This window comes from Camelina sativa, chromosome 9 (genome assembly GCF_030686135.1).
Source record: "Camelina sativa cultivar CO46 ecotype springtype chromosome 9, ASM3068613v1".
Lineage (NCBI taxonomy): Eukaryota > Viridiplantae > Streptophyta > Magnoliopsida > Brassicales > Brassicaceae > Camelina > Camelina sativa.
In genome coordinates, this window is record NC_141888.1 from 35,644,701 (window position 1) to 35,668,071 (window position 23,371).

The window sequence follows — 23,371 nt, forward strand, 5'->3', positions numbered from 1 at the left end:
TTATACTGGATCACTGTGAGAAAACAGATCATACCATCGATCATAGATACATCTCTGAGATTCTTAAAGGAAGAAAGAGTCTAACAGGAAGTCTCTGTATCTATATTCTATTTTTCAGTCAGTGTACACTCTTTTTCTATTTTAAGATGACTTCATGCAACTTCTTGTGTTTGAGTAGAAATATGTTTGTGGCATTACATTTTATTTAAAGACAAAGACAGTACCCATGAACCAAACATAAGTCATTTTCCTAGTTTTGTGACACAAAGCAGGATCATTTGAGAAGTACAACAGCAGATGGGTACAACAATGAAACTAGCACATAAAGAAACATCCAACACCTGCAGTGTTTTTCCACAACAAATTCCTAACCTTGTGGATGAAAGCATCAACGATGTAGAACCAAGTTCTTCTCCAAGGAGAATCAAACGAGAGAGATGCGAGTACCCCAAGCAGTATTGTCACATAGGCTGCAACAACACTCCAACAGAAAGACATCATGTCGATTAAAGATTCATCAGCTTCCACTTCATTATCTGGTTCTTGAATGTTATCATTGTCACAGCTTTTGTTGGTTGGTTGTCCACAGAGAAGAGGATTACCTAAGTAGCTTTGTGTATCGAAGGTGTTAAACTGTCTTTCATGTGGAATGACTCCTGATAAGTTATTATACGAGACCTTGAACACAGCGAGGCTGCTCAGATCTGTTAGTTGTTGTGGGATCTGGCCATGTAGCTTGTTGACGGAAAGATCAAGGCTTTCTAAATTCTTGAGACCTGAGAAGCTCTCTGGTATCACTCCTGATAAGTTGTTGTGGGAAAGATTGAGAGCTCGTAGTTCCAGAAGACCTCCAAGCTCAACCGGGATGTTACCACTTAGCATATTTTCTGAGAAATCCATTCCAAATAATAATTTGAGATTTCCACCATATCTGTGTTTTGTTGCAAATTCAATTTTCGTCTATGTGTCATCCTTGTATTCCATACTAAACGGATCTAGCATAAGCAGAGATCTGAAATATATCCGGTCATCTTCTTTGGAAGTAGAAGTAACGCCAGTATCATAACCATAGAATGTATCCTCTTTCCCCAAACCAAATGATATGTTGCTAAGACATGAAGGTATGGATCCATACAATTTGTTGTTAGCAAGATCCAGAAGGTGAATGCTTCTGAGGCCACACACCTGTTGGGGGATGCAGCCTGTTAAATTATTCCCTCGTAGAAGCAGAATACTGATGATTTGGGTGCTGATGAAATCTGGAATATTCCCGGACAACCTGCTATTTCTCAGATCAAGTATACTGACATTTCCTATCAACGTGTCTGGAATAACCCCTGATAAATAATTATCTTGTAGAAGTAACACCATAAGAGTTCTAGAACTGACATGTGGAGGTATGTCCCCTACTAAACTGTTTGCAGAAAGGTCCAATATCCAAAGACTAGACATATTGAACAAAGAAACTGGTATTTCACCTTCCAACAAGTTATTTGACAGCATTAGTGCAGATAAGGATGGAAGTTCATCAAACCAACTTGGAATAACACCTGTGAGATTGTTGTTCGATATGTCAAGCATACTCAAGTATTCCAAGCTCCGCAACCCTTGCCCAATCTTTCCTGTAAACTAATTATTATCCATAGACAAGGTCGTTATATCAGTAAAGTGTACTGTTTCTGGAAAAATCTCTCCACTTAGTTTGTTATGTGACAACTTCAAGGCTGTCATGGAATAACAACCCCTTGCAACACTTCTTGGTACCTTCCCATGGAAACTATTGTGAGATAGATCAAGATATTCGATCTCTTCCATGTTTCCAAGAGAAGATGGCAGCTTCCCTTGAAAACCATTATTAGCTAGATTCATATACCGTAAACTAGGAAGTATCCACCCAATATTTTCTGGAAGCAGATGACTGAATTCATTAACTGACACATTCAGGAAAAGCAGATTATGAGAAGATTTCGGTAGGTGAAATATCGTAAGAGAATTCTTCTGTAGAAGCAAAACCTCGAGTTTCTTATTGTTCTCCAACAACCATGAAGGAAACTTGCCAGATATTTTATTTTCGGAGAGATCAACTTGACGCAAATCTGTCTGGTGTAGGAGAAAATGAGGAACCTTCTCCAAGTTGCAAGATCGTAGTACAATAACACTCAACTGAAATTTTGGTTTATAAGAACTTTCAAACACCACTTGAAGTAAGTTGGATTTTGAATAAATTTTGAAAACCTTAAGCTCTGAGAGGTTGGTGAGCGAACCAAATGAGAAGAGGCCTTCAAAGTTGTTATCAGACAAAGATAAGTACTCAAGGGATTCAAGTCTACCAAGATCAGATGGGACCAACCCAGTCAATTGGTTTGATGAGAGATCCAGAACTCTAAGTCCAGTCAAGCTAGTCAAACATAAAGGAAACTGACCTACAAGTTTGTTTTTACTGAGATCGAGCTCTTCCATGTTCTTTGATTCACAAATCCCTACAATGATCAAATGCACAATTTTAATCACTTATTTTAAGTGATTTTGCCACAATTCTCTATCAGAAAGTGAAACAATTGAGAAAACTTGCCTTGCAAATTCATTAAGCCAGATAAATCATTACCACTTAGGTCTAGAACTTTCAGCTTCGTCAGGACAGGTAACTCTGCCACAAGAAAAAGCCATACAAAGGTAAACACCTCAAGAATGACAATCATCTATGGACACAAACTAAATATAAAAATGGTTTTGAACTACCTTGTACTGATATGGAGCTATTAAACTTGTTACTGCTAAGGTCCAATAGTTCCAAGTTTGTCAGATTTTGAAGTTCTGAAAGGAAATCCGGGAGAATATAAGAATGATCAAAACTATAAAGAACTTAAATACATCTAGTAGTTAATTTAAGGTATTGCTAGTTACAACATGGCAAACACACACACTTTTTACCAGGTAAAGGTCCTTCCATTACGTTATTCCGTAGAAAAAGAGTTGTAAGCGATGTTACGGCGTTAAGAAAAGGAAAGATGCTGCTGTTGAAATCATTTAACGTGAAATCCAGAATCTCAAGTTTTTTTAATCTCCTTAGGCTGTTATAACCTGCAGACGAGAATATTGATCAGCATAGAGTGATTACATAACTTATTTCTTATATTATTCAACGGAGATAATGCAGAAACAGAGAAATATCTAAGCTTTGTAATATCAAAGTGGCAATGCAAAGCAAAATGTTAAAACTAATCCACTAGGGAAAGACTAGTAATACCTTCCACATCATCAAACAAGCCACTGAATCCGTACCCAGTTAAGTTCAGAATTCGGACCTCTTCAAACTGATGCAACAAAGAAAGGTTTAGGAGAGGACTTTCTTCGAGGTACAGCCCACCAAAGGAAATACTGATCACCCGTCCGCTTGTACGATTGCACTTAATTTCCTCCCACCGACAACAATCGCTCTTTGTGTCATTAGTCCAAGTAGGGAGAACATATTCGGATCCATCTTCTTCACTAATTGAGACCAGGTATGTCTTGAGCTCCAACAAAGCATTCCTTTCATTCTCAATACAGCTTTTGTATCCATGTAGCTGCCTCAACAGTAACATTACCCATATCATCAAGTGTATTCCCAAGATAAGCTCCCCTTTCATTTGTAAAATAAGATTAGAAAAAAAAAAAAGATAAAAAAAACCAAATGAGAAACTCATACAAAAGATGTGTGGTTACCATTGTTTATTTCTTCGGCCAAGCTTTATATCATGGTTGTGACTGGTTAACCAAATAGTGGAAGTGAAGTGGGAAAACGTTTTCTTCTCACCAATCATTAAAGCAAAAAAAAGACAAAATACGAGTAAAAATTTTCAACTCGTTTATGAATATTTCCTCTGACTATCACTTTCTACTTTGCACTATTATTTTTGACAAACTACACTATCTTTGGCTATCTAACTCTCTAACTCTAGTTTTTAACTCTCTAGTTTCTTCTTTTAATTGCATACCAACAAATTACAATCCATATGAAAGTGATGATTTAGAAAAACTAATAGAAAAGTTATTAAGAAAAATAAGAAAATTAAAATGTTCCCCAAGAGAATTTTATACTAAGAATGCCAAGAAATTATAGTTCAGTGCAACTTGTAAGTACTAAGTTAGTGCTGCTAACCTTAGGATTACGACTAGACCTAGAGGTGCTTGCGCTGGGGGGTCACGGAGTTGATGATGTGGCTCTCTCGGACTGGTTGCGCCTAAAAAAAACTAGGGGTTGATTCTGAAAACGGCATCTTTTTTAATAGCAACATTTCGGAGACGAAGACTACTGATTCGTCGAGCTCCGATGTCATGCAGTCGAAGGAGATGATCAGGAAAAGAAAGAGCGGAGGGAGATGAAGATAATGGTGAGACGAAGAAACCAATACCTGTGGAGAGGGTAGACGAGTGCCGCCGTTTAAGCTTAATTTTAGGTGATACTGTTAAAAGCAACGACGTTTTGTATTTTTTTCTTTCTTGGCTTAATATTTGTCTCTCTCTTGTTCCAAGTGAACTTTCTTCCCACCGGGTATGTCTTGTTGTCCAACCAATCTTTTGTATTCATGAATCTGAGCCTACACATAGAAATTGGACTGAACCATAATAAGCTGGCTTCCCCTCAATTGAATTGTGAGTTTAATATTATAAGTCCAAATACCTCCATGCTTATAAGCGTTTTACACTATTACTTGCTTAATTCAACTTGCTCTGTGGGAAAAAAACTGTGAATTATGTAAAGATTATCTATAGACAATTATGAGAACTAATGGGAAATTCTCTATGCTTAGTTTCATTTTTGGGCGCTTGTGAGCTCTTCTCTACTTTGAGATAGTTTGTTTCATGCATCTTTTTGTATTACAGTAGAGATTATGTATTGAACTAAACAGCAAACAAGCTCCAAGATATGATTAAGACATTACACTTGTACAAAGACAGAGTACACGAGAACCAATCGTAAGGCATGCTGTAGTTTGTGAAACAAAGTAGGAGGTTTCATAAGAACGACAACAGATGGACATGACTATGAAACAAACACATAAGAAGCATCTAGCGCTTGCAGTAGTTTACCACAACAAATTCCTAACCTTGTGGACGAAAACATCAACGTTGTAGAACCAAACTCTGCTCCAAGGAGAATCAAAAGAGAGTGATACGAGTAACCCAAGAAGTATTGTCACATAGGCTGCAGCAGAACTCCAGTAGAAAGATTCCATGTCGATTGTGGTGGATTCATCAGCAGCTTCCACTCCATTATTTGGTTCTTGAACGTTATTCCTCTCGCAGCTTGTGTTGGTTGGTTTCCCACAAAGAAGAGGATTACCTAAGTAGCTTTGCGTGTCGAAGGTGTTAAATTGTCTTCCGAGTGGAATGACTTCTGACAAGTTATTATATGAGACATCGAAGACTTCAAGGTTGCTCAAATCTGTTAATCGTGATGGGATTCGGCCTTGTAATCTGTTGAAAGAAAGATCAAGACTTTCCACATTCTTAAGACCTGAAAAGCTTTCTGGTATCAGTCCTGATAAGTTGTTGTGAGATAGATTGAGAGCATGTAGTTTCAGAAGATGTCCAAGCTCTGTTGGGATATCACTGCTTAACTCATTTTCTGAGAGATCAATTCCAAACAATAATCCGAGATTGTCTCCCATGTAAGTATCATATCTGTGTTTCGTTGCAAATTCAATAGTTGTCTGGGTGCCTCCCTCATAGTAGTCGCTCATTACCTGGTCTAGCATAAGCAGATATTTGACATATATACCGATATTTTCTGTGTAGTCCATTTTCAGATAAGAAAAATGCAAGGCTTCAGTAGAACGAAGATCAATAGCATGATAGTCTACTTCCACACCAAATGATGCATTGCTAAGACATGAAGGTATGGATCCATTTAGTCTGTTGTTAGCAAGATCCAGAAGCTGAATGCCGGCACACAGCTGGCGAGGTATACGGCCTGTCAAATTATTCCCTCGAAGAAGAAGAATTCTTATTGTTTCGGTGTTGACAAACTCAGGAATATTTCCAGACAATTTGTTATTACTCAGATCAAGTATATTGACATTTGCTAGCAATGTGTCTGGAATAACCCCTGATAAATTATTGTCTTGCAGGAGTAACACTAGCCCATCTGTGGAATTGACGTGTGGAGGTATGCCCCCAGATAATCTGTTTGCAGAGAGGTCTAGTAGTTGAAGGCCGGATATATTGAACAACGAAATAGGTATTTCACCTTCCAACAAGTTGTTTGAAAACGACAGTGCGCTTATGTATGGAAGTTCGTCAAACCAACTTGGTATAACCCCTGTGAGATTGTTGTAGGAAATGTCAAGCAGATCCAACTGTTTCAAGGTCCGCAAACCTTTTCCAATCTCTCCTGTAAACTGATTGTTATCCAAAGACAACACAGATAGAAAAGTGGAGTTTGTTGATCCTGGGAGTGGGAAAATCTGACCACTTAGTTTGTTATGTGATAGCTTCAAGTTTGACAAGGAATAACAACCCTTTATAAGACTTCTTGGTAGCTTCCCGTGAAAACTGTTGTGAGATAGATCAAGATGTCCAATACTCTTCATGTTACCTAGAGAAGATGGTATATTTCCTTGAAAACCATTATACCCTAGATTCATAAACTGTAAATGAGAAAGTATCCACCCAACGTTATCTGGAAAGAGATGATTGAACTGATTGAATGACACATCCAAGAAACGCAGATTATGAGCAGATTTTGGTAATTGAAAGCTTGTAAAGGAATTATTCTGTAGAAGCAACCTTTCGAGTTTCGTATTGTTCGCCAACAACCAAGAAGGAAAACGTTCAGTAATTTTATTGTCTGCAAGATCAACTAGACGCAAATCCGTCTGGTGTAGGAGAAAATGAGGAACCTTCTCTAAGTTGCAAGATCTTAGTACAAGAGCAATCATCTGAGATTTTGGCTTCCAAAATTTATCTGACTCTACTTGAAGAGAGTTGGATTTTGAAGAAAGTTTGAGCACCGTAAGCTCTGAGAGGTTGGCGAGCCAACCAAGAGAAAAGAAGCCATCAAAGTCATTATGAACCAGCGACAAGTACTCAAGGGATTTAAGGCTACCGAGAGCTGATGGTAGTTTCCCGGTCAATATGTTCGATGAGAGATCAAGAACTCGAAGTGCAATCAATCTAGTTATACATAAAGGAAACTGACCTTCTAGATAATTGTCACTGAGATTGAGCTCTTCCAAATTTTTCAATTCGCAAATCCCTAAGGTAATCAATGCAAAACTTTTATTCACATTAACTAAACGTGAATTAATCACTAGACTCAATGCAAAAGTAAATAATTTGTTACCTTGCAATCCCATAGTTGCAGTCAACTGGTTGCCATGTAGATCTAGAGCTTTCAGCTTCCGTAAGGCTGGTAAGTCTGCCACGAAGCCACACAAAAGAAAGCATCATTAAATGAGCCTAATGATTGTACGTGCGAGTCTATTAAATCAAACCAAATTTTGCAACCTAGAAAAGAAAAGCAAGTATTTATGGACATACCTCTTACTGGTATGAAGCCGTTAAATATGTTATCACTTAGGTCCAAGAGTCTCAAGTTTCTCAAATCTTTGAGTTCTGAAAGGGAGGTCAAGGAATAAAAGAATGATGCAAACTGAACTAATGACATAATAAGAGTTAAAACAATTCAGCAAAAGATACATCATCAACTAATAGGGCATGATAGATACATATGTTAAAACTCACCTTTAACATGAAAAAGGCCATCCATGTCGTTACTCCGTAGAAACAGAGTTGTGAGTGATGTAGCGGCATTAAGAAAAGGAAAGATGCTGTTGTTGAATCTATTAAAAGAAAGATCCAGAATCTCCAGGTTTCTTAATCTTCTTAGGCTTTTATAACCTGCAAGATAAAATCATGCTAAGCATATAATGATGACAGATGTTACTCAATGCACGTGGATAACAACATGCAACTTAGGACAAAAACTGACGACAAAACATCAGCAAGTTACTGTAGAAACAAATAATTAACTTTCATGAATTAGAGACAATAAACTAAGATTGTTCCATCTAAATCATTTACAGAAGCAGAGCCCTAACGCAGGAAAAAAAAAAGAAAAGAAAAGAAGAAGCTATAATTAACCACTAAAGAAACTCTGGTATACCTTCCACATCATCAAACAAGCCATTGAGCCTGGATCCGGATAAGTCCAGACTTCGAATATCTTCAAAGGGATGCAACAAAGAAAGATTTAGGAGATGACTCTTTCCGTTGAACATCCAATCAATGGAAAGCCCGATAACCCGTCCGCTTGTATGATTGCACGTGACACCTTCCCAATGACAGCAATCGCTCGTTGTGTCGTTAACCCAAGTAGTGAGAACAGAGTGGGATCCATTAATTGGGATGAAGTATTTCTTGAGCTCCAACAAAGCATTCCTTTCTTTATGAATACAGCTTTTGTATCCATGTAGTTGTCCCAACAACAATAACATCACCCATATCAAGTGTTTTCCCACGATAAGCTTCCCCTCCATTGCAGATAAGATAATAAGCAAATGAAATAAACTTCGACAAAGCAAGGTTGAGATTTAGATGTTCAATGCAAATACTTCCAAGGTTATAAGAATTCAACAAGATATGAGATCTAAATTTTATAACAAATGGAAATCTCTGTTGATGAAAACACTTTAAAGTCATGTGGCATGCCTAAACAGAGTGATCACTATCGTTTACTTTGACTGGTATGATATAGAACGAGTCAAGGTCTTCGTAGAAAACAGTCACAATATATGTGAGGTGTAAAGTCCCATATACCACCTAATAAGTCAAATCAAGTTAATGAAGGTCTTGATTTGTAGTAACCAGTAACCATTACAATTAAGTTATGGAAATTAAGAATTGCTAGAAAAGACTTAAGACTTTTTTGCTAGGCTTAACACCACGAAATTATACAGTGAATGAATTTATAACCTTTGAATTCTGATGAACAACCACTAAACTTGAGGAAAATTCTTAACGGTCAATGGAGTTTGATGATGTGTGGCTCTCTTAGGTTGGTTACATACATCACAAGCCTTTAAAAAGCTAAAAATTGAAAGCGTCGTCGTTTTGTCCCAAAGTTTTTTAATATACTCTAGAGCACTCCCATTGCACATCTTTGACATGGGATCAAAAAAATAAAAAAAATAAAAAAATAAGAAAAGGGTAGAAAGATGTGTGAAGAGTGTCTCTGCCCAGAACAAATAAGACAACAGCTGTCATCTCTTGATTTGTTGAAAAAACAAAAAATAATTAAATAATTAAATTCAAAATTAAAATATTATTGTTTAACTTTTTTGACACCCAATACCAGTATGAGGGATGGGAATGCCCTTCTCCTCGTCTCCACGTCGGCGACAGAATTACAAAGTCCACGTAGAAAAATTTCGATTATGGGCCGAGGATGTATTGCGGGAAAGAAGAAGATAACGGATGTGAAGAACAACTAGAATATTGATACAATCACCATATTTTACTGAGGACTAAGCTTCTTTTTTGGTTAGAGAAAGCAAATAGAACTTTTTTTTATTGCTATTGTACGTAATTATATACATAAGGAAATTCAGTCCATACATATATTCAGATAGCCATGTCTGGCAAAAATCCAAAGCACATGTAACAGAAACACAATGTATTTAAGCTTTTTGCTTGAATAAGGAATACATCAAGAACTAAGCTGACATGATTTCAAGAAAACATACTTTTTGTAGAGGTGATGAAAGCATTGACAGCGTGAAGCCAGTGGCGGATCTAGAAAAATCGTTTGATGGGTTCAAAATCATAATTGGTTGGGTTCAAACTGATATGTATTTAGAAATTTGGTGTAAATTAGAACAATTTTAAAATGTGATTGGTGTCAATTGCACCCATAACACTCTATGTGCCTCCGCCACTGCGTGAAGCCATGTTCGACGCCAAGGACAATCGAAGCACATAAGTACAAGAATGCCTATCAACGCAATCACATAAGTTGAACCAGTTGTCCAATAGAAGACCAACATGTCAATAGCAGCTTCATCATCTTCTCTTTCTTCTGTTCCATTATCTGCTTCCTTTGTCTTCTTCTTAGTTTCACAACTTCTATCGGTCTGTGATCCACAGAGAAGAGGATTTCCTAAGTAGCTGTTCTCGTTGAAGGTGTTGAATTGTCCTCCTTGAGGAATGATGCCGGATAAATTGTTGTAAGAGACGTTGAAGACAGCAAGGGAAGAGAGGTTGGTTAGTTGGTGAGGAATGCTTCCATGTAACATGTTATAAGAAAGATCAAGGCTCTCAATGTCCTTCAGTTTGGAGAAGCTACTCGGTATACGACTCGACAAGAAATTGCGAGATAGATTCAGGGCTCTTAGTTTCGAGAGATCTCCAAGCTCTGCAGGGATAGCACCACTTAATTCATTGCTTGACAGATCCAACCCATACATATAATCAAGTGTTCCTCCGCCGTAAGAGTCATATCTTTGCTTCGCTGCAAATTCGATTTCAACATTCAGAGATATAGAATCATAGTATAGCATGAACTTATCTACCAAAAATGTGGATTTGTAAAATTCCATCTCAAGGCTATCTCCAAAACCAATACCCACAGAGAAGCCACTCAATGGTTCCTCTTCTCCCAGTTTAGTTGATAGATTATAAAGGCATGAAGGTATGACGCCATTGAGCTTGTTGTTCGAAAGATCTAAAAGTCTGATGCTGGTCATATCACACAGTTTCTTTGGAATAGATCCTGTTAAGTTGTTACCCCTCAACAAAAAAATCCTCATGTTCATGGTACTGACAAACTGTGGGATACTTCCAGACAGTTTATTATTCCGCAGATCAAGTATCTTAGTTTTTTCCAGCAAAGTGCTCGGAAGTGGTCCCGTGAAGCTGTTGTTATGTAGGAATAACTTTAACCCGTACATAGAATTAACATCTGACGACGGCAAGTCTCCAGATAATAGGTTTCCAGAGAGGTCCAGAAAGTTAAGATGATGAATGGCCAGTAGAGAAGGTGGCAACGTACCTTCCAATAGATTGTTTGATAGCAATAACATAATTAGATGAGATGAGTCGGGCATCGAACTTGGGATAGCACCTGTGAGACGATTGTTTGATGCGTCAAATATTGACAAATTAACCAAGGTAAGCAAACCAACTTCGATCTCCTCTGTGAATAAGTTGTTATTCATCCTCAAAACGATCAACAAAGTTAGGCTAGTTTCTATCGGAAGAATATGGCCACTAAATCTGTTGTGAGAGAGCAGCAAGATTGTTAGTGAAAAACAACCTGTGAATAAGCTTCTAGGTAGCTCTCCAGATAAATTATTATAAGACAAGTCCAGGAATACAATGTTCTTCATCTCACCCATGAACAATGGAAGATTCCCTTGAAACACATTATCAGAGCCATTCATATGTAACAGCCTCGGAAGGACAAGGCCAATGTTATCAGGGAGCACTCCGGTGATATCATTTGATGATAAATCCAAGACCTGCAACTTATGCACTATTGTAGGAATCTGAAAGATAGTGAATGAATTATTTTGCAACTGTAAGACTTTAAGCTCTGGATTATTCTCCAACAGCCAGGTAGGAATGTCTCTGGATAATCTATTGCTGGATAGATCAACTAGACGCAAATTTTTCTGGTGGATGAGAAAATTAGGGATTTTCTCTAAGCTGCAACGTCAGTTTGTTCTATATTGATCTCTATTCTTAAGAGTTTAAAAGTTAACAAAACAGTAGCTTGCCTTGCAATTCAATTGAACTAGAAAAATCACTGCCACTTAGATCGAGAGCTTTTAGCTTTTTTCAGGTGAGTAAACTCTGCCATACGACAAAGAGACACAAAAACAACTGAATTATGTATACGGAGTTAAATCAGTTAAAGTACTACTCTGTAGAACAAACTGACGAAGATGCTACCTTGCATGGAACCGTTATATCCGTTACGACTCAGATCCAGCAGTTCCAAGTTTGTCAAGTTTTTAAGTTCTGAAAGGGAGTCGAAGAGAGAATATAAGAATGGTAAGAACTGAAATTAAGGCATACAAAAGTTACAGAGACTGCAATACAAAAATCAAACAGCCTAACCAAATATACATCATGATCGATAAGTAGGTTTAGAAGGAAGGACCTCGTTACAAATGGAAAAACAAACCTTTAGAAGGAAAAAGGCCATCCAAGTAGATATTATAGGAGAGTTATTTATGTAAAGGATTTAAGTGTAAATAGTAATGGTGAAACCCTACTGATCATATGTATATATATTGTAAATCCTTCTCAATAATAGACAAGCATTTCCTTACATGGTATCAGAGCTATAGGATCCAAAGACCTAGCTCTCTCTTTCTCTTTTTCGCCGCCTCCTCTCTTCTTCTTCGTTCTTCTCTCTGTTCTTTGTCATCTCTTATAATGGCGTCTTCTCCTTCTGATGTCATTGACTCTTCTAACACCACCACGCTTCACACCGTCAACATGTCAAACGTGACAAAACTCACTGCTTCCAATTTCCTGATGTGGAATCGTCAGGTTAAGGCTCTGCTGGCTGGTTACGGCCTAGCTGGTTATCTTGACGGCTCTGTTGCTGCTCCAGCCTCTACTGTCACCACGAATGGTGCCACTACGGTGAATCCTGACTACACGTTATGGGAGAGACAAGATCAACTCATTTATTCTTCTCTGCTAGGTGCGATATCTGTTGAAGTCCAGCCTATCTTGTCTCAAACCGCTACCTCTGCTCAGATCTAGAGTCTCCTCTCCTCCACCTATGCTCGCCCAAGTTGGGGACACATCAAGCAGATCCGTGAACAAATCCGTACCTGGAAGAAGGGCTCTCGATCAGTTGATGAATATGTTCAGGGCTTTGTCAATCGGTTTGATCAACTTGCTCTTCTTGGGAAACCTTATGAACCTGAAGAGCAGGTTGATTATATTCTCGCTGGGCTTCCGGAAGACTACAAACCTGTGATTGATCAGATCGATGGCCGTGACACTCCTCCATCCGTAACGGCGTTGCATGAGAAATTAATCAACTATGAGTTGAAACTTCTCTTCCAAGGTAGTGTATCGTTGTCTGTTCCAGTCACTGCAAACGCTGCTTCTTACAAAAACAATGGTAATCACAACAATGGTCGTCACTCCAACCGTTATGCCTCTCGCGGTCAACAACAATATCCTCGTGGATCTCAAGGCCGTGGCTACCAAGGTCGTTGTCAGTTGTGTGGTGTCTTCGGCCATAGTGCACGGAGGTGCTCCCAGTTACAGTCCTCCGGTTCCCAATCCTCCAACAGTGGCTATTCACCGCACATGTCGTGGCAACCTCGTGCCAATCTTGTTGCCGTTCCTCCGTACAATCCGTCCAACTGGATCATGGACAGTGGTGCCACACATCACTTGACCTCTGATCTTGCTAACCTCTCTCTTCATCAGCCCTACACCGGGGGCGAGGAGGTTGCAATTGCCGATGGTTCTGGTCTTAAGATTGCACATACGGGTTCTGGTTTACTTCCTACACCCTCTCGTCACCTTGCTTTAACCGATTTGTTATATGTTCCGGATATTAGCAAGAACCTTATCTCTGTATATAGGTTGTGTAATGCTAATAACGTTTCGGTTGCCTTTTTCCCTGCTTATTTTCAGGTGAAGGATCTGAACACGGGGGTCAAGTTACTCCAAGGCAGAACTAGAAATGGGTTGTATGAGTGGCCGATTCTTCATAATTCGATCAATGTTCTTGCAGCCTCAGTCTCACCAAAAACCGATCTCTCCTCTTGGCATCTTCGACTTGGTCACCCTTCCTTTTCAGTTTTAAAATCTTGTGTTTCAAAATTTTCTTTACCTCTCTCTTCACCCACACAAACTCATTTGTCTTGTTCAGATTGTTTCATCAATAAAAGTCACAAGATTCCTTTTGCTTTAAACACTATTATTTCAACTCACCCTCTCGACTATATCTATACTGATGTGTGGTCAGCTCCTATTCTTTCCACTGAAAATTTCAAATACTATCTGGTTCTAGTTGATCATTTTACAAGATACACATGGCTCTATCCTCTCAAACAAAAATCCCAAGTCAAAGATGTTTTTATAGCTTTTAAAGCTCTAGTGGAGAATCGGTTTCAAACCAAAATCCGAACTCTTTACTCGGATAATGGTGGTGAGTTTATTGCCTTGAGATCATTCTTGGCAACCCATGGTATCTCGCATTTTACAACGCCTCCGCATACACCTAAACATAATGGTGTGTCTGAAAGGAAGCATCGCCATGTTGTGGAGACAGGACTTACAATGCTTAGTCATGCGTCAGTCCCAAGTTCTTATTGGCCTTATGCATTTGCGGCGGCAGTCTACTTGATCAATCGGATGCCCACCGATGTCCTTCACGGTGATTCTCCATACATGCGGCTTTTCAAGACGAGTCCCAATTATCTCAAACTTCGCATATTTGGGTGTGCCTGTTACCCTTGGTTGCGCCCATATCGTCAAAATAAGCTTGAGCCACGGTCCACACAGTGTGTTTTCTTTGGGTATTCTCTCACCCAAAGTGCATATTTGTGCTTAGACGTCAAGACTCAACGTGTGTATGTCTCACGTCATGTCCAGTTTGATGAAACGTGTTACCCATTTGCCACTGCTACACAAACTGGTGTTTCTCGGGTATCTACGGCGTCAAACGATGCCGGTTCTTCTCACTGGAACTCGGTGATTCCGCTAGCACCTGTGTCGTCTCCGATCGCTCATCCTCCCATGCCTTCGTGTTCAGATTCTCACTCGTCAGCTCCGCCGGTCACCGTTACACCGCCAAGGTCTCCGCTGTCATCGTCGGACCCTGCCTCGTCCTCGACATCTCACTCACCGTCGTCAACAGCTTCGCCTGATCTTGATCATGAAACACGAAGTAAACGTGTCCATGATTCAACTTCTTTGGCCCAACAAAGCCCAATAAGGAGTCCACCTCTAAGCCCAGCACTATCAAGTCCAATATCACGAGGCCCAGATGAAAATTCCTCCTCATCGTCTTCACAATCTATCCCGATATCACCGTCTTCCTCATCTTCGCCGTCCACTGGTACTACGGCTTCGGACCAAGTTCAGTCACCACCACCGCAACGCAATCTACATCCGATGCAAACAAGGTCTAAGAATAATATTTCCAAACCAAAAACAAAACTTTGTCTCACAGCTGCTCTCTTTCCTATCATCCCGACAACGGTTGCCCAGGCTCTCAAAGATCCAAATTGGCGGAATGCAATGGCTGAAGAGATTAAAGCACAAATCCGAGAACACTCATGGGATATGGAAGCTCCCAAGCCAAATCAGAATGTCATCAGTTGTAAGTGGATTTTTACTTTGAAGTATCGGTCAGATGGGTCTATTGAACGGTACAAAGCCAGGCTCGTCGCTCGCGGCTTCAATCAGCAATATGGCATTGATTACTCTGAGACGTTCAGTCCGGTAATTAAATCTATTACTATACGTATGGTTCTTGAGGTTGCGGTGAAATGTAATTGGGCAATTCAGCAAGTGGATATTAACAATGCATTCCTTCAGGGTACTCTGCAAGAGGAGGTTTATGTTTCTCAACCTCCATGCTTTGTAGATAAGGATAGACCGCATCATGTGTGTAGATTGAGGAAAGCCTTGTATGGTTTAAAACAGGCTCCTAGGGCGTGGTACCAAGAACTTCGCCAATTTCTTTTACAGTCTGGTTACAAGACGTCGTTAGCGGATAATTCTCTGTTTATCTACAAACAAGGTCATACTTATCTTTATGTTCTTGTTTATGTAGATGATATTATCATTACAGGTCCGACTTCGTTGGTGAAGGCGTTCCATGCCTCTTTGGCCCAACGGTTTTCTCTTAAAGATCTTGGTCCATTGAGTTATTTCTTAGGAATCGAGGCAACGCGAACTTCAAAAGGACTGCATCTGATGCAACGCAAATACATAACTGACTTGTTAGCCAAGACGAATATGCTTGAGTCCAAACCAGTCTCCACGCCTATGTCCTCCTCTTCGACACTTACCGTGCTATCAGGTACACCGCTTGCAGATGCCAAAGATTATCGAATGGTGGTTGGCAGTCTCCAATACTTGGCTTTCACGAGACCTGATATTGCATTCTCGGTAAATCGTTTATCTCAATTTATGCACAAACCGACGAATGCACATTGGCAGGCAGTCAAGCGTGTGTTGCGTTATCTCAATGGCACTCGTTTGCTTGGTATCTTTCTTCGGCGTGATGCGCCACTCACGGTCCATGCGTTTTCTGATGCTGATTGGGGTCGTGATCGAGCCAACTATGTTTCTACTAATGCCTACATTATATACTTTGGTGGCAGTCCTATCTCCTGGTCCTCCAAGAAACAGCGTAGTGTGTCACGTTCTTCCACTGAAGCTGAATACAGAGCTGTCGCCAATACTGCTTCCGAACTGCGTTGGGTTTGTTCATTGCTTCAGGAAATGGGTATTGTGTTACCAACTGCTCCGGTCATTTACTGTGATAACATTGGGGCTACGTATCTCTGTGCAAACCCGGTTTTTCATACAACGATGAAACATGTTGCAATTGATTATCACTTCGTCCGCGAGCTTGTTCAATCGGGTGTTCTACGTGTTGCTCACATTTCTGGAGATGATCAACTGACTGATGCTTTGACTAAACCTCTACCGGGTCCTCGATTTCGTGAGCTTAATGTCAAGATTGGAGTGCAGAAACTCCCTCCATCTTGAGGGGGCGTATAGGAGAGTTATTTATGTAAAGGATTTAAGTGTAAATAGTAATGGTGAAACCCTACTGATCATATGTATATATATTGTAAATCCTTCTCAATAATAGACAAGCCTTTCCTTACAGATATTTCGAAGGAAAAGAGTTGTAAGTGATGTAGCGGCATTAATAAAGGGAAAGATGCAATTTAGGAGGAACTCTATAATATTATTTGGGAGAGCAAAGGGAGAGGGAGGTTTTGTTTGCAATTTTCGCTGAGGGGCCACTTTGTAAATAATATTAACTAAAAAGGACAAAGGTGGTTAAATAATTTTCACTAAATGACTGAAATTTTTAAAATAGAGTAAAGAGCCCATCGACGAGAGGAGAAGAGACAACTAACAAAGGCAAAATCCCCTGTTGCAGGTAGGTAACTGAACACGTACGTTTCATTTACTGGACACGTACGTGATGCAAAAGTCCGTTGTTGATCTTAGTTCATGCAAGCTTTCTAGAAGTTTCAGTGGAAGCTGATCAAGCAGGAATAAAGAAACACTTCCCCAGTTTTGTTGTTGCTGGGTTCTCCATTGGGCAGAGAGACATTCACCAATTTGGTTTAAACAAAATCAACATCTTTGGTCAAAAATTTTAACGGTCCATTCTCGAAATCCTTCAGGGAGAATTATCTGAACGTGGGGGACTTCTCATTCAACAATGATCTGGTGAACGACTGGTCGTCCTACTATGGAAGTGTGTCATGAAGAAATTTAAAGTGCTACTGTAGATTATATATTGAACGAAACAACCAAAGCAGCTCTAAGATATGTTTGACGCATTACTTTTATTCAAAGACAAAAGACAGTACAGAGGAACCAAAAACATGAATTATGTTCTGTTTTCTAGTTTGAGAAGTACAACAACAACAACATATGCGGATGAAACAAGCACATCACAGGCACCTGCAGTGTTTTATTTATCACAACAGTTTCCTAACCTTGTGGACGAAAACATCAACGTTGTAGAACCAAACTCTGCTCCAAGGAGAATCAAATGAGAGTGATACGAATAACCCAAGAAGTATTGTCACATAGGCTGCAGCAAGAATCCAGTAGAAAGATTCCATGTCGATTGTGGTGGATTCATCAGCTTCCACTCCATTATCTGGTTCTTGAAAAATATCACCATTGCAACTTATTTTGTTTGTTTGCCCACAAAGAAAAGTATTACCTAAGTAGCTTTCCGTATCAAAGGTATTAAACTGTCTTCCCTCTGGAATGACTCCTGATAAGTTGTTGAATGAGACATTGAAGACAGCAAGGCTGCTAAGATCTGTAAGTTGTGGTGGGATTCGACCTTGTAATCTATTGAAAGAAAGATCAAGGCTTTCCACGTTCTTCAGGCCTGAAAAGCTCTTTGGTATCACACCTGATAATTTGTTGTTAGAAAGATTGAGAGATTTTAGTTTAAGAAGATGTCCAAACTCTACTGGGATCTCACCGCTGAATTCATTTTCTGATAGATCCATTCCAAAAAATAGTTTGAGATTTCCACCAAAGTAGGTATCATATCTGTGTTTTGTTGCAAACTCAACTTTCAGCTGGTTGAATATCTGGTTGAAGACTTCGTATGGCTTCAGAAACTGTTCTTCCCCAATCAGAGATTTGAAATATATATCGGATCCTGCTAGGGAAAAAATGCCGGCACCATAATTAATGTCGAAGATAATTTCTTTCATGAAACCAAATGATGTATCGCCGAGACATGAAGGTATGGATCCATTCAGTCTGTTGTTAGCAAGATCCAGAAGTTGGATATAACTTCGGCCACACAACTGGTGGGGAATAGGACCTGTTAAATGATTACCTCGAAGAAGAAGAATATTGATGTTTTGGGTGTTGATGAACTCCGGAATATTCCCAGAAAACCTATTATATCTTAGATCAAGTATGTTAACATTCCCTAACAACGTGTCTGGAATAGCCCCTGAAAAATTATTGACTTGCAAGAGTAACACTTTTGGATATCTAGAACTGACAAGTGAAGGTATGCCACCTGATAACATGTTTGTAGAGAGGTCCAGCAGCTTGAGATCGGTTGTGTTGAACAACGAAAGAGGTATTTCACCTTCCAACGAGTTGTTTGAAAGCAGTAATGCATATAAACTTGGAAGTTCACAAATCCAGCTTGGAATAACACCAGAGAGATTGTTGTTCGATATGTCAAGCATATACAATGATTTCGAGCTTTGCCAACCTTTTCCAATTTTTCCAGTAAAGTTAGCTGATTCTAAGAAAACCTCTCCGGTTAGTTTGTTATGAGACATCTTTAAGATTTGCAATGAATAACAACCCTCTAAGAAACTTCTCGGTAACACCCCTTGGAAATTGTTGTGAGATATATCCAGAAATTCAATATCTTTCAAGTTACCCAAAGAAGATGGCAGATTTCCTTGAAAACCGTTTTTTGCTAGATTCATATATTGTAAATGAGGAAGTATCCACCCAATATTCTCAGGAAAGAGGTGATCAAATTCATTAAGTGACACATCCAGGAAAATGAGATTATGATCATATTGCGGTAGCTGAAAGCTCCTAAAAGAATTATTCTGAAGAATCAAAACCTTGAGTTTTGTATTCTTCTCCAACAACCAAGAAGGAAACTTTCCAGCAATTTTGTTGTTAGAGAGATCAACATGACGCAAATCATTCTGGTATTCGAGAAAATGAGGTACCTTCTCCAAATTGCAACTTGCTAGTGAAATAGCTCTCAACTGAAATTTTGGCTTCCAAAAACTGTCAGACTCTTCTAACTCTAGTGAAGTGAAAGTTGAGCCAAGTTTTAAGACCTTAAGCTTTGAGAGGTTGGTTAACGAACCAAGTGAGAAGAAGCCTTCAAAGTTGTTATCAAACAACGATAAGTACTCAAGGGACTTAAGGCTACTGAGAGCAGATGGTACATTCCCAATCAAATTGTTCGACGAGAGATCAAGAACTCGAAGTCCAGTCAAGCTAGTTATGCATAAAGGAAACTGACCGACAAGTTTGTTTTTACTGAGATCGAGCTCTTCTATATGTTTCAATTTGCACACTCCTAAGGTAATCAAATGCAGAAGTTTTAGTCACTTAACTAAACGTGAATCAACCACAACTTTATCCAGTTAAACTTTGAGTTATTTGAGAAAACTTGCCTTGCAATCAATTGATCCAGAAACTTCATTGCCACTTAGACTCAAAGCTTTCAGCTTCCTCATGTAAGTGAACTCTGCCACAAGACAAAATCACACAAAGCTTTAGATATGAGCATGATTGATAAGTTTGAAGGTAAGAACTCTTCTTTCTTATCTCTTTTCAATCCACAATACAATCTCAAACCCTAATTGATAAGCTTGGAGTTACAGTTATCTAATCTCATCACCTAAGAACAGAGCCAAAAGCTCTAACAACACAAATGATCACACAGGATAGTGTTTACAATACTACTCTATCTCTATTTATACTCTTCATTGTTCTCATTCCTTTTTTTTAGCTCCTCACATGTGCCTCTCATGTGCTTATCAATGATGCTCTCTCATGGGTGATACATAAACTGATAAACCAATCCAAACATGTTCGCAGTCGTATTCCCACTTCCGAAAATAAAGACAAAATTAAATTTTATGAACAACTAACCTTGTATTGGTATGGAGCCGTTAAATCTGTTTTTACTTAGGTCTAGCACTTCCAAGTTCATCAAATCTCTAAGTTCTGAAAAAGGATTCCAACAAATATAAGAATGACGCAAATTGATTTTATGACACAAAAAAAGGTTATAACAATAATTTTAAATTGCATCAATCTAGCTAGCAAAAGATACATCATCAAGAATGGGCCAGCTATATATCATTAGATTCAATAAGCATGGAGTGATGGAGAGATATACCTTTAACAGGAATAGAGCCATCCATGGAATTGGACCTAAGAGACAGAGTTGTGAGTGATGTTGCGGCACTAAGGAAAGGAAATATGCTGTTGTTGAAATAATTTGTAGAGAGATCTAGAGTCTTGAGGTTTCTTAATTTTCTTAGGCTTCTATAACCTGCAAACGAGAATCTTGTTAACAAAATATATGAAAATAACATAGCTCACTCTAATCAGTTCAATATAATCTTAGTTCTGTTTGTTGTACATGCAAATGAAGATTATGAGAGTTGCAATGTATGGATTTTGGAAGGAAGCAATGCATGAAGTGATTGGATGTAATTTCGTGCTACATGGCATAGACTTCAATATCAGCAAGTTACTTAATACAGATCTGTAACTTTTTGATGAAGGTGAAAATCTAAGTACGTTTATTTTAAACGGTATCAACTTTTTGGTTAATTAGAAGCCTAACTTGTCAATGCCGGGGAAAGTGTTTTCAAACAGAGACCAGAAGAGGTAAAAGAAAAATAAACCCTGGGAGAGACCGTGGTATACCGTATACCTTCCACATCATCAAACAAGCCACTGAATTCAGTCACGGATAAGTCTAGACTTCGAACTTCTTCAAAGGGATGCAGCAAAGAAAGGTTTAGGAGAGCACTCTCTTTGAATTTGAGGTACAGTAGGCTGATGGAAAGCTGGATAACCCGCCCGGTAGTAGGATCACACTTAAGGCCTTCCCACATGCAGCAATCGCTCTTTGTGTCATTAGTCCAAGTAGTGAGATGATCGTTGGATTTTCCTTCTTCAGAAAGTGAGATTATGTATTTCTTGAGCTCGAACAAAGCATTCCTTTCTTTTTTAATGCAGCTTTTGGATCCGCATATCTGCCCCAACAGTAACATCACCCATATCAAGTACTTTCCCCAAAACATCTTCCCTTCCATATAGCAATATGATATGAAAAGCGAAAGATAAGAAACTCAAACTTTCGTAATATGTGACAATGAGTTCAATGCCAAATATCGTCCACGTTTATAAGGATTTCAAATTCCCAGTGAAAACACCAAAGTTCAAACAAGAGAATAATTGTATATTTGCAAAGTCTTAAGTCCTAGTCGTGTAGTGAGGCTGATCAAATGTACTTAGACCAAGCTTTATTTCATGTGGAATCTCTTAGCTGTAAGCAAAAAAGTGAAGGTAAACAGGAAAGGCACGTTGGAATTATGATTTTATTGCAAGTGTCATGAGCGAAGATCGTTTTTTTTCTTTGACCTGGCTTTATTTGTTACATGTAAACAGCTAGACTTGATGAAAAAGCCTACAGAATCGCTGATGTGGCTTTCTTTGAATGGAACTAGGATTGTTTTAGTCATAATCAAATAATGCCTTCGTTTAGTCGTTTTCTCTTTTACCTGCTGGCTTTATTTGTTACATGTATGAACAACAACTAGACTTGATGAAAAAAGCCTACAGACTTGCTGAGGTGGCTCTTTGATTGGAGCTAGGATTGTTTTAGTCAAAATCAAACGGCTTCGTTTAATCGGGTCATCTACTCGTTATTGGCAAACGCTTCAACAAAGCAAAAGAAGATAAAAGAGATATATTATCGAGTAGATGACCCGATAATATAATTTTTAGAAGATAAAACATGTGGAGCGTTACTCACGCTGCGCGAGTGATCATTGTCTTTACTTTGACTCGTATGATAATAAGACTCGTTTAGCGGGTGTCAAGTGTGTGTCGTATTCAGCAGTGCCTAAATCCATGGTGATCAATCCTGGTTCTCAGTAAGGGCGCAACGATATTATATACTGTATAATACATGATCCACAACATTTTAACAAAAATACTTGATATTTTATAAGGATCCAAATTGTAAAACATTATCCATCTTTTTGTTGGAAAAAGTAATAGTATATATTTGTATACAGTACACAGAAGATTGAGTCCACATAAATTATATTTTGCAAAGGGGCCAATATATTATTGACTTTCTGTTCTCATGTGATAACGCTGTTTATCATTACACAAGCATATCGCCTTGTCGGCAGACAAGTCGAGGGTCTTTTCCATCCTCTGTAGAAAAATGGAAAAATTATCCGAGAAGAATCTTTTTGCTCAGCAACATGGAAATATCCAAAAATCAGGATCATGATTTTTTAGTACATGCATGATTTTATCTACACATCATTCTATGTATGAGCTTAAATATAAGTAAGCGTAAATTAATTACATAAATAATTGTCCGATTTTCTTTCAAATATGATACAAAAAGCAAACGTAAGAAATTCAAAGTCAATGTGGGACTGTGAGTTTACTGCACATATCTCTCTTAAGTTTATGAGAGTTCAAAATTCTGTGGAAAACATTCAAAGTTCACCCGAGAAAATATACAAAATGTATGAATAGAGAGTCCAAGAATCAATTAATGGAAAAAAATTTAACGGTTTTGATCAGCCACTCTCTAAAACTTTTTCTCTCCCTTTTCTCTAAAAGCAAACCTAGATCTAAGCCGTTCGCCTCTTCGGTTTGCCCTTCCGACGCTGGAGAGGGCTTTCTTTCTGTTTCTCTGTCCTTCCGGCATCGGCTTCACCTCTATAAAGCCATCCTTCGCTTTCGTTTTGGGTCTCTCTTGATGATGGTTTCTGGTGAGCTTCTCGGCGCGTGAAGCGGAGTCTCGTGTGGTGGTGATCGCTGGTGAGGACTCGAGGAAGAGGCTTGAGGACGGCGTCGACTCTGGGACTATATC

At 38.9% G+C, this 23,371-nt stretch overlaps 2 protein-coding genes and 2 pseudogenes across 4 annotated transcripts; all 4 read right to left on the reverse strand.

The window, feature by feature from the left end:
* Positions 1–131: 131 nt before the first annotated feature.
* LOC104713055 (receptor-like protein 15) lies at positions 132–3,788 on the reverse strand (annotated as a pseudogene). Its single transcript, XR_015565959.1, has 6 exons — positions 3,706–3,788; positions 3,248–3,566; positions 2,932–3,081; positions 2,740–2,814; positions 2,573–2,647; positions 132–2,480 (listed from the first exon to the last, which is right to left on the reverse strand). The product of XR_015565959.1 is annotated as a receptor-like protein 15 (transcript).
* Positions 3,789–4,852: 1,064 nt separating this feature from the next.
* On the reverse strand, positions 4,853–8,748 carry LOC104713053 (receptor-like protein 15). Its single transcript, XM_019229452.2, has 5 exons — positions 8,150–8,748; positions 7,729–7,884; positions 7,525–7,599; positions 7,328–7,402; positions 4,853–7,240 (listed from the first exon to the last, which is right to left on the reverse strand). The coding sequence occupies exons 1-5, from the start codon at positions 8,520–8,522 to the stop codon at positions 5,070–5,072; spliced, it is 2,850 nt and encodes a 949-aa protein (XP_019084997.2). The 5' UTR covers positions 8,523–8,748; the 3' UTR covers positions 4,853–5,069.
* Positions 8,749–9,645: 897 nt separating this feature from the next.
* Positions 9,646–12,003, reverse strand: LOC104713057 (receptor-like protein 14 pseudogene; annotated as a pseudogene). Its single transcript, XR_015565326.1, has 2 exons — positions 11,935–12,003; positions 9,646–11,835 (listed from the first exon to the last, which is right to left on the reverse strand). The product of XR_015565326.1 is annotated as a receptor-like protein 14 pseudogene (transcript).
* A 5,539-nt stretch (positions 12,004–17,542) lies between these two features.
* Positions 17,543–21,715, reverse strand: LOC104702131 (receptor-like protein 15). Its single transcript, XM_087464018.1, has 5 exons — positions 21,182–21,715; positions 20,639–20,794; positions 20,389–20,463; positions 19,904–19,981; positions 17,543–19,807 (listed from the first exon to the last, which is right to left on the reverse strand). Exons 1-5 carry the CDS (start codon positions 21,564–21,566, stop codon positions 17,697–17,699), a joined length of 2,805 nt encoding a protein of 934 aa, XP_087320144.1. The 5' UTR covers positions 21,567–21,715; the 3' UTR covers positions 17,543–17,696.
* Positions 21,716–23,371: the final 1,656 nt, after the last annotated feature.